Below are 12,063 nucleotides of genomic sequence, written 5' to 3'. Positions count from 1 at the left end.
TTTTTCCGTGAGGGAGATAGCTGTACTGTAAACTAAGGAGTAGTGGGGCTGTGGCTTTGAGAGAGAACGATGAGAGAGACAAACCTTGTTTCGGTGCTTGATCGGCTGAATTATTTCTCGCTGCTCCATCATTCTAGTCACGAACGCCTACTGCCAAAAGTGCTTCACGACACTTATAAATTTTTCCCGGATGCCCTACGCTCGTTTTCAGTTGTGTGTTTTTGTTCACCTGACAAAAGCAGTGGCAAAAATTTTGCTGCAAGGCGGCACATTCCCAACAAGTCAGTCAGAATGTCATGGCACACAGTTTTTGAGATGCCAACCTCTTCAGCTACTTCCCGAACTGTCAGGCGACGGTTGGAATGAATAATTTAATTCACTTCCTCCACAGTGGAATCAGTATTTGAAGTAGCCGGTCTTCCTGAACGGTCATCTTCAACAGAAGTGCAGCCATCTTCAAAGCGTTTCCACCACTTGTGCACTGCAGCTTTCCCTAAAGTTGAATTCCCAACAACTGTTTGTCACATCTCATATGTCTCCTTAAAAGATTTTCCAAGTTTTATGCAGAACATCATGAAAACTGGCTGCTCACCTGACTTGGCCATTTCAACGTGCATGGGAAGAATACCCAAAAGCAGTCAACATCATTTCTCACAGAAGTGTGTAACAAAACATATGAATGTAGACAAAGCTGCTTTTGCCAGCTGGTACACTAAGTGTGCCACTAGAGGGCAGTACAAGTTGCATTGAAATTGTCTTCCGGACAGTAATTTATAAAGGTGAACTTTCTGGAAAGACCTTGCATATACTGACGAGAAAAACTATAGTGTGTGTGGTAAAATTCATTTATGAAAGTTGCAAGAAAGGTTAGTAAAGCAGGAAAGATGTGGTAGCCAGCGCAGGGCCTTCACAAAGTTTTTCATGTTCTTCATCCAAACTTCTGCCAGCTTGAGTAATCTCTATGAAGAGTATAACATCAGCTCAAGATTGCTTTTGGAAATCGTTGCTGACCTTTTGGGGGTTCGCTCTCTGCCCATTATTTCGATGTATGTCCTCATCTAAGTGTTCATAAATCTGCTAATAAGTAGGTTTTTCCCTCCATCTTTTGTTTGCTACTTGTTGAAAATACACCAATAGACAATTCCAAATAATTTCCATTCACTTCAATTCAGAAATTTGAAGACACACACACACACATTTCCATTAAACACAACCTTTATTTTGTAAATAACATCAATAGTTTAAATAACATCAATAGTTGCACCTCCAGATTTTATGTATATTGTCGATAGTCTGAATAGCAAGCAGCTTCTGTACCAACAAGGATTAGGCAACAAGCAACATGATGGGAGGCTATATTGAAGAACCAAGTTACCTGCCATTGATCTATTCAACATTCATCCTTGAATCACACAGTATTAGAGGAACTAGCAAAGACAGATCCATCACTGAAATTATTGAGCTTGGTGAAAATTCTTAACTGTGCTAGTCAAATGCAAGGTTTTGCCCGTAACAATGCTTTCTGGACGTATACAAATCAAACACAAAAAGTTGTCATTCCTGGTCACGTGGCTCGATGACCACAACGCAAGCTTCAACAAATGATGTGACCAGTAAAAGTACAAAATGTTCTTTGGTGTTAGTAGTACTTAGGCCATGTAGAAATGCAAGCACGAGGCGAATTTGTGACATTGCGAGTATTATTGCTTCGACATATTTTCAAACCATTTACACGAAGCGACAACGTGTTCTATTCTGCTGTGCTGCACCAGTTGGCATAGAATACATATGATAAGGAAACATTGTGTAAACATAAGAGGGTGCTTGCACAAGCCAAAGGATGTAGGCTGCAGAAGCTGTTGTGCGCTGCAGACGGAAGGCATACATTGGCAATCTGAAATCGGCTGAGCAAGGCACAAAATGACTAGCAGCTGGTAACGAGGCAGGTTGTCAGTGGACGCCAGGATGCTTCATCTGCTGTTGTACCTGGAAGAGAAAGTGAACGTGCAAGGGATCACTGCAATTTGCCCTGCTGTGCAGTACACTTGCCGACTCCTAAGTACTTGTGCAGTCTCAACATAATGCTGTTGTGAGCACGATGACAGCATTATGGTCATAGTACTCGCTACTAGCTGAATGTAATGCAGGGCTCATTGAGCAAATGCTGAGCCATAACACATTCAGTGCACTAAGTAGTCTTCTAGCAGTTGTGATGCAAGTTACAAGCTGCACTTGCATAAAGAACTGAAGAGTTCTTTCTCATTAATTTATTACTTTATGCGTCTGCACAATAAAACTATAAACCTTTCACAAAAAAGCTTGATGGCCATTGCCACATTCTACACTGGGCTGCAGAGGCATAGTCCAAAACTGGCACTTAATCATCTTTGTTCTGATGCTGTCAAAAGATATAGTCTGTGCACATTCAGGAGTATTACAGGAGAGGGTTAAAGAGTAATTTCGTTTGCATGGAGTTACTTAATGTGCAAAAAAGTTTCTATATGTGTGGGATTTCTGCACACCACTCTGATCAAATTCGTTCAAATGTGTTAAGTTCATGTACAGCAATTGGTTTTGCTCTGTAAAGAATTTTTATGTTTAAGAAGGGTTGATTGTGCATTGTGTTACCTAATTCACAAGTTTGTACTGTAGAAAGTTGTAAGCATGATGCTTACAAACACTCGTTTCAACACATTGGTGCTCTTCTCAATGTTCAATGTCATCTACACTGTTTTCACGTACAAGACACACAAAGCAAAAGTGCATGTTTAACCATTGAAATAAGGCACCCTTCATGAGAAGTGGCAGAGAACAATACTATGTGGATTCATCACGATGGTAATGTTCTTCCTCCATGCACATGTGTGTCCAAGGAGGTGTGGTCGTTTTTGGCACTTTAAGACAACAACAGTTGGTAAAGGCGAGCACTGCAAAATGATGTGAAATGGTACATAACATTCTCAAACAAAGAAATTGTTTACCGCCAGTTTGAGCGCATGCATTGCTTTTCATAGTCTTTGTTCACCACGATGCCAGCATAGGCCTCGTCAGGCACGTACCCAGGATTTTTTTTCGGAAGGGGGGGTACCTTTAATTACAATTGTGAATAATGCCCACTGTTCGCCATAAAGACGTGTAAACCCGCAAAAAAGAAATTAAATAAGGTGTATCTCATGGTACGCCTGTGAGATACACCTCTCCTTTTCTTGACAAACAAGGAGTTGCATCAAATGGGCTCGCGCAGGAAAGATACGCAGGAAGAACACTGCCAAGAACAATTAACCAAGCGTAAAAAAAGTGTGGAAAGTAAAAAGTGTAAAATAAAGATTTCTACTGGTGTTTTTTGAATTAGCTCTGGAAGAATTATAGAGAAATATATAGGCTGGGCACCTGCCTGGGCCTCGTGCTAACAAAGAGACACAGGAAAAGGCTGATCGACGTCATCACACATCAAAATAGCAAAGTCTAAAAGCATATGCAATGCGCTCCCTGTGCAAATAGCATGCTTATTTGCTATGCTTTGTGTCACGCTTACTAGTTTGGTTCATTAGGGAATTGTTGCCAAGCTAGGATAGAGAGATTAGGTGACAGGTCTACATGTTATGATGCAATTAATTGGGCTTAAAAAGATTAATAAAGTAAAGGTGGGGCATGGGTGGTGTACAGCTCTATGGACAAGGACATGTAAGCAAGGTGCACATGCTGGTTTGCTATAATTGCTCTAAGAGCACATGCTTGCAGGTCCCATGCATTGACTGAAGGCCTCTGGGCTCCACGGAACTGTGCCCTCCACACTAATGCTAAAGGTTTAGCTTTTGCCCAATTTGTTCCAAATACACGAAAAATGCATAAATGATCTTAACTGAGGCCAACTGCTGAACCGATTTGTATGAAATTCGTTAAATTTGAAACAAACAAATCTTGTAGCAATTGGGAGCAGGTACCTGTGATTCAGCTACATAGCTACAAAAATGGGAAAATATAGAAGATACTGCATTGCTGTTCTGCAAGACTACAAAAACAGATAGCAGTATTCTGTAAACAGCACCTGCCAAGTGCTGTATTTATTGCATGTCATTCTACAGAATATGACTTCATAAGAATTGTAAAACTCACATGGACAATTATGTTATGTAAGCAAACTATTAAAATAAGTTAGTGTACTTCAGACACACTAACAGGTTCAATAACACAGCGAATTACGAGAGTTTTTTTTGGATTTGGCCGATGTTGATTAATTATCTGCTATCATGCACTGCAGACATACTTTGACACATGTGCAGCTGGTCCAAGATGGGCTAGCAGCACATTTATGAAACACCCGTGGTGGCACCCGTGGCTACATTATGCCCTCTTAGTTTGCATTATGTACAGAATCCTGTTTCTCTCTATATTTCAAATTTCCAGAACTTTCTTTTCAAGTTGCCAGAAGGTTCAAGTTTCTGGCATTATGCTTAAGTTCATTTTATATTCATGCAAGCAGTATTTACTGATCTTTTACAATTATAGAAAAAAGAAAGTGAGGACTAAATAAATCTTTTAAATAATGTACCGTTGACCATGTTCATTTTCTGCATTTACACACGACCACAATGCAGTTAGTAGCATTTAACTTCATTTTATATGCAAAATTTACGTTGGTTCAGCAGTTTCCCCAACAAGAGCATTTCTGCATTTCACATGCTTTAGAAGAGTGAGAGTAAGAGCTTACACCTTCTTCCTTACAATGTTCGCTTCGCAGAAGCACCACCTTTGTGAATGCCTGTGCTTTGGTGATAACATATGCAGGCTACATGTTGTCAGCTGTGAATTCTGACTGTTGTGAATGTGGCAAGAGTGACGATACTGGGTCTCTCTCACTTGTTGTCCTGCACTGCCTCAGGTGCTGCTTTCAGCCAATGAATGTAGGCGCATGCAGCATCTCGGGTAGTGCAGGACAGTCCAGAACAACAAATCGAGGAGACCCACCACTACCAGCATGAGCTTTTGGATGGGAAATTTAAGCAACCAAGAGACTATACATTCCAGCAAGATCTCTCTGGCTTCTGTATTCTGCACTGAAGTTTTTCACCCATTTGTGAGCATTAGGATAGTATATTGCAACAGGGAAAAAAAAAATCTTATGCTTCAATGTGAATGGCAGAAAGGTGCCCTGATGAAGATAAGCCGACAGCTGTCTCAAAACAAGCTTAAATAACTGGCAACGCCTATCCAAAAATATATTGAAACAAGTGGAGTGTCACTCAGACAACCTCAGAAACCTGGCTTATGTTAATCATACATATATCTTACTTAAGTTTCCACATGTGGATGAGGTTGTTCAAAAACACAAATGAAGAATTGGCATAAGAATGCTAACATTGATCACAATTCTGCTAAGCAGTCATGGAGGTATTTTTTAAGTGTTTACTGTTATGTGTAGTGAGAGTTATGGATCTAAGTATGTGCCATTCGAGGCCAATTTGAAATTCTATCCGGCACAAAACTTGTAAAATCAAGGAGTATAAATTAAAATTTAGAATACATAGGACATTTAGAAGAAGATAAGCATTAACAAGCTCAAGTCTAAAGTACCACCACAACGAAAACTAGGTGATACAACAGGCCCAAATTCACGTCAGGTTAAAGTGACCAACTTGGCAGACACACATGTTGCATGTGCATATCAATATACAGTTGACAGAGGCTGACTCGAACTCAAGCATACCTTAATATTGCAGTTAACTTTAAAAAACTTGTAACCTTGCTTGGTTTTCCATGTTTTGAGTGCATATTTATTAATGCTTTAGCTTTTCAGAGCCAGAAGAGTGCAGGCAAGAACAGTAGATCGGAGGTCACTCATAACATGAATAATTAAAATGGCCCATGTTTGATATATTCAGGCTCCTGTGTACATTGATGGGTGCTAGTGCAAAATGGTGACATTGACCTGGTCACCTTGAGCCCGACTGGATAGTATGTGTGTTTGTATCCCTGTCCTGATCATATGTATCTGCTCAAACGCAACAAATTATGCACTACATCCATTTGTACAATAAAACAGTTTTGTTTTAGGCCATCTCTTATTTAAACATAATTTAAATTTTTCATAACTAGCACAAATATCTGTGGTCTCTAGATATTCCCACGCAAATGACACATTTCAGTGTGCTTACTTAGCTCTCACTTATCATGCCTATGCATGCGGGCTTGGACAAATCCTAGCAAAAATTTGCATGGATCCTGCGTTGATGCATGAAAATATGGTCATAAATAGCAGTAGTGCCCTTGTGCCGTACTAAACTGAGTTGCATACGAACAACATTGGGAGAGCAAGTCATAACTCTTTCCTTACTGTATTACGAGAAAGTGACAAGTGGCTTTTTGTAGAATGACTTCAGAATTTTTAAGCAAAACATGCTTTGCGATGGTTTGAAGACAGCACATTCCGTTGTGCATTTGTCTTATTTTTTTTCACTTTTGGAGTCTAAAAGGGCAACTTTGGCCAGTGGTATAAGAGAGTTTTTAGCTTGTTCATAAACATATTGCCATTTGCAAAATGGTGGGTTAGCGCAGAGATGTACGGCAGCAACAATGCTGGTAGTGACTTCTTGTGATGCAGAGTTTAACCAGAGAACACACCAAAGCTAAAGCTGCAGCGACCTGCTATATTCCACTTAAATTCTGGTGTAAAGCATTGGTAGCGACACAATCATTAATGTGAAGTCATATTAAGATTTTCTTTTTTTTTGATCAGAACATTCAAGCTACATAAAAGTGTATAAAACACATTGTAGTTGGATAAAGCATCACAAGATGTTGACCTGCCATGGTTGCTTAGTGGCTTTGGTGTTGCGCTACTAAGCACGAGGCTGCGGGATCAAATCCTGGCCACAGCAGCCGCATGTCGATGAGGGCGAAATGCAAAAACACCCATGTACTTAAATTTAGATGGACGTAAAGAACCCCCGGTGGTCAAAATTAATCCAGAGTCCCCCACTACGGCATGCGTCATAATCAGATTAGTGGTCTTGGCATGTAAAACCCCATAATTTATTTTTTTTTATTTAATAATTTAATCTGTGTTGTTACCAGCTTTGTTGCTGCCTTTCATGGCTCTGGTAACCCAGTAAAGGAAAAGATGTTTACCAACAAGATGAAACCCTCTATTGTCAAACATAGCTGCCAGCATGCACAGCACATTGTGAAACTAGTGGCACAAACATAGAGGAAGGAAAAAAAAACACTCTGGAGAGGGCCACTCCACTCTCCACAAAGCCATCCTGGGGTGCAATATTATAATGGTTTGGAAGGTGAACCATTCACTTGCCCTCATGTGGCTGGTCAGAATGGGGTCTTTGCTGATGAAAGAGCGATTCTGATAAATCATGCTAGGGCAGCTGAACTGTTTGCTTTCTAAACCATCACAAAGTGAAGCATTACAAGATCTCACCCCGGAATGGCACTTTCGACTTATGAGGCATATCCTTTTCTTATATTCGCCTTCTCTCATCTCCGGCTCAAATGTGCCTTTTTCTTGTTTTGCGTAACACTGACGAAGGGGAAATCAGCCACAGAGAGTAGCCAGCTAGCTAGGCAACTTTTTCTATATTTGCCCTATAAATGTGGACAATGAAGCTTAAAATGTCCCACAACTTCTACAACACTTTTTGCAATACACCTTGTGCCTCTCCATTTTTTTTCCTCTTCACTTAAACTACGCCCTTCAGACCTTCAGTTGCAGGTTATTTAATGACAGCAGCAACGAGGACTTTGTAGACTGTGTTCGGCCTCCAGATTACCAGCTCATACTGTTGTGCCTGCCTTGTCAGGAGACATCAATTTTCACACGTTATGAACTTAGCACTGAGAACACATTTCAGGTGTGTTCCCAGTGCTTCGCTATTTATCTTGAACTGCATAAGCACAAAGTATTATGCACAATGTGTGCATGAAGTTGACTGCCTGTAGTGATACACCTCTCACCTACATGAACAGCCATTTTTTATTAGGCATGTGCATACCTCAGCTGGTAGCTCCAATGCTAGACAAGCTTGTCAGAAAGAAGCTGGTCTAATTCGTGCTTCGCTACGCATGTATTTCATATGCTTCAGATTTTCATTAATCCTTGTTAATGACACTGCACTTCAGTACAGTAAGAGTGAAAAACAATCCTTTTTTTTTTTTCAATGCCCACTTCCACTGTGTAGAACATCTTTCCTGATTACTTCTTTACTGTCATTGAATAGACCAGTACTATTTGTCAAATAAAAAAAAAAAGGTTGAGCCCTCACTAGAATCACTGCAAAGCAGCACCTTCATCAACAGTAAGGAAACAGTTAAAAGGCTTCACCAGCTGTCACCCATACAAGTACACATGCGATTAGTGACAAGGGCAGCCAGGAGAATGGGAAAAGCAGGAGCTTAACTTACGTAGTGTTAAAAAAAAAAATGTTCGCAAAATAGAGAAAAAGCAGGCCAATTTCACGAAGCTAATGAGCCTCTCACCTTGGATCCACAGGGGTGATGTGCGCCATGCCACGCTAGTCTATTGTGAACATCCTAAACAGAAGCGACACCCATTGGCACCACAACCAAAAGTAAACAGCAAGAAGCAAAAATAAAAGATTACAGCGTGCAGTACACTTTTCTTGGTGAACAGTGATGCGCAATGCCATGACCAAAGCCTCCTTGCTGCAAAAGTTCTAGCCTCACTGCACATGTGATAAAAGTTAAACGGCCAGCACCGAACCATGTATGCACACCACTGCAGGCTTTCGCAAGCTCTATTTTTCCCAACAGAAAGCACAGCAACTTATTCTGAGGCACCTAATCTGCGAGTATGGCTTGTTAAAATAGTGTTAAAGGAGTACTGACAAATTTTTGAAGTTGTCGAAACTACCATGTACTCCTCAAACATAACACGATCACACTGGGCAAATATTCAGGTTGGGAAACACAAGACCTCATCATCATCAAGTTGCATCCAGCAAGACAAATTGTTTGTTAGATCCAACATTTGTTATGAGCGTACGCGCTAATATTGATGTAAAATAAAAGTGTGATCATGTCTAGGTGAAGAAACACAAGCCTGATGCCTCCAATAAGCCTGCAAGGAGTCACCTGTGGATTTTGACACCTTGTTGGCAGCTTGTCGTGCCAGTATGTTGCACAAGAGCAACAATAAACTAATTAGTCTGTGCACACAACGATGCGTTCAGTGTGATCACACGGAATCGCCAGGTTGGATTGTCAGTTGTGGCCCAAGCCAAGCTGCTAGCCAAAAGAGGCACACATGTCCAAAATGTGCCATTTCACCATGGAGGATTCCTCCACACATTTGAAGCTGCGCTTGCTAAGTACAGTCACCAATCGATTACATCTAAAAAATTTAGTGGCACACCATGTGTCGTTCGAAATTTCTATGGTAGTGCCACAGGTGCGAGGGAACATGCGGGTTCGAACAATCAGGCATCTGAAAATTTTATTGGCAACTGTATTTGACATTTCTTAGCCAATTATTTTTAGATTTTGACATATTTATAGCCACATGCAAACAAATTTGCTTCGATATAACAGCTCTCATGACGCTTCCAGTGTTTTTGCTTTCGTTAGTGCAAAATACTCCATTGAAATGAAGCATGACCTACCAAATTTTATATTTAATTCGTTATATCTAATAATTATTAATCCGTATTCATTACATTGAGGTCTGAATTATTTTAATTTGATACAAAAGTTGGTCTCAAAAGCCCGACTTCGCATCGTTGACACTATGGTGACATAGCAAAATTTGCTGACATCATAGAGCAATAAGACAAGGCATGGTTGTGCCAGTTATAAAAACATTAGCTAGAGTACTGCACACATTTCTTTCAGCTCCACTCATGTGTGGCAGCCACAGAGCAAGCCAGTGTATCGTGACAGTGTACTACTTCCTTGGTACTTAAATCAGCACTGGTTTGTAGAAACGAGTGTATAGCATTGCAAATTATCTGGGGCACTCTGGCACTAGCCAGTACTTTCTTCTGAACTTTAGAGGGTGTTGTGACCTTCATTAATTTGCAAAAAAAAGAAAACAGAGACAAGTAAAAAATGTAATGTCAGTACTCCTTTAACACTTTCTATACAGACAGCGAGCCCAGCTCTTTCCCAGATGCTGGGTTCATCTTGTCCTGAATCAAAGGCATGTTCCTCATTAAAAATGCCATATGTTCACTGAAACATACATTAGGTGGCACATGGTGTCCATGGTACTTGAACAATACCTCATTTTGTTTGCCCTGGCTTCACTGCTTTTTAGAAACGGCATACTCCTCGGGCACATACGTAGTAGTGTTTATTTTGAATTGCAATAGAGAGAGCATCCTAAAGAATTTTAGTGTAGTGAAAATGAATTTGGAGTAGACATCTAATTAGTTGTATGAAGAATATTTTGAGTTCCAGGAAATGCTATACGAGCATTATACCAAGATCTAGCACATCTAGAGTGAATTATGCATATATCAGTGCACCAGAACTGCTGTTTTTCTTTTTGTTTAAGCATTAGACTTCACTTTAAAGCAGCAGAGAAATTTATGCTCATTCAAGAAGGTGTACTCAAGAAGGTGTAATGCTCAGACGTGTACGTACGTCTACGTCCTGTCCTCCACTTAATATTGTCACTGTAAAACTAAGCGCAATATAACCATGAAATTCAAGATTGTTTGCAAGATTTTTTGAATAATCCCATACTAAGAAGGTTAGCATGATAAGTTTTGACAGGTTGAATATAATTTATAGAGGTATGGCCACAGTGCACCTACTTTAACCTAAACTCTTTGTAGGTAAACTTAATAGACTGTACTATGTTCAGCTGCTAGCAGTCAATAAAGCACTGGCATTGTCTGCTGCAGTTGTACAGTAGTGGTATCATCTAGTTATACTGGAGAGCTGCTGTTAGTGTTTTCAAAACATTACATTACTGTATTTGATTCTCTACCTAAAGAAACAAAGAGCTTGTCTTTTTAAGAATTCAGTGAGGCTGATGTACGTTCTGCACCAAATAAAGTATCCATGAAAGTCCAACTTTAGATGCCTATGTAATTGCTGACAAGTTGTCTGCCAAAAACATAAAAGAAAGCAACCCAAATGAGCACATTATTTCAGCCTATTAAACGCACCAGATCGATCAAGCAAGCAGTTTAAGCCCCCTGCACAGAGGGTGAAGAGGTCAAGCATTGATGTTGCCGCTGATGTCAATTTCTCAAATTAGCACTGATGATGTAAAGAGCCTGACCATCTGGTTTCGGCGTGGCAAATAAAACCTACAATGGGCAGAACACAGTTATTCCTCTTGCCAAATGCGTTAACCCGCACCACAATTTGCACTATGCATTACATCTTGGTGGCCTTTAAGCACTCTGTTTATTGGTTTGTTTTATGCACACAGGATTATTTCACTGGCAACAGAAGATCAGGGAAATCGCGCCACATCGCTGCGCTGCCTAATATTGTGCATTTGCTGTCAAGACCCACACCTCACAAACATACATTTTGAAGACACGCTTTCTGTTTGCTGCTGTTGGGCATGCTTGCAGGGACAGTCATTGTCTAAATGTGTTGCCTAAAATGTCCTTGAGGAGTTTGTGATCTTATAATTTGCATGTGCACTGTAATGTGTCAATATAACTTGAGTTGAATAGTACTGCTGTACTGATTAGGCGGAGAGCGTCACTGTGCCCATGGACCTGCTGAGATGTTTCATAGTATTAATTTGTAAGCCAGCCTTTCATAACACTTTACGGTACCGATTGCTTTTCATGAGTGTTAGCCTGAGAAGTTATGGCTGTGATTTTGCTGATGTTAACCTAATTAAGAAAATAATGTAAGAGGAAAGGTGTGAGTGCCATTATGTGATGCTGCATCTTGTTCAAGGTATTCATCTAGCACATTGAATTATTTTATCAAAACCTATGTGAACCATTTAGCTCACCACTCTATATTATTTCATTTGCCTTATGCTTCCTCTTCATAACAATATGTAAATGAGCATGTAAGAGCAAATTTGATTTGTTTTGGCAGTGGCATAGAAGACATCTTGAA

At 40.1% G+C, this 12,063-nt stretch overlaps 1 protein-coding gene across 1 annotated transcript in view; it reads right to left on the bottom strand.

Annotated features, from left to right (window-relative positions):
• Positions 1–1,197: 1,197 nt before the first annotated feature.
• The window catches only part of LOC142583108 (transmembrane protein 245), a 50,929-nt gene continuing 40,063 nt past the window's right edge, over positions 1,198–12,063 (bottom strand). The window contains exons 15-16 of the mRNA XM_075693432.1: positions 8,488–8,541; positions 1,198–1,986 (exon numbers count right to left, since the gene is read on the bottom strand). Of these exons, the coding sequence (XP_075549547.1) occupies positions 8,523–8,541 (19 nt within the window). The 3' untranslated portion in view covers positions 1,198–1,986; positions 8,488–8,522. The remainder of the gene's footprint in view (positions 1,987–8,487; positions 8,542–12,063) is intronic.

This window comes from Dermacentor variabilis, chromosome 5 (genome assembly GCF_050947875.1).
Source record: "Dermacentor variabilis isolate Ectoservices chromosome 5, ASM5094787v1, whole genome shotgun sequence".
In the NCBI taxonomy this organism is placed as follows: domain Eukaryota; kingdom Metazoa; phylum Arthropoda; class Arachnida; order Ixodida; family Ixodidae; genus Dermacentor; species Dermacentor variabilis.
The sequence above is the reverse complement of the archived record's forward strand: the minus strand, read 5'-3'. Positions and strand labels throughout refer to the sequence as shown.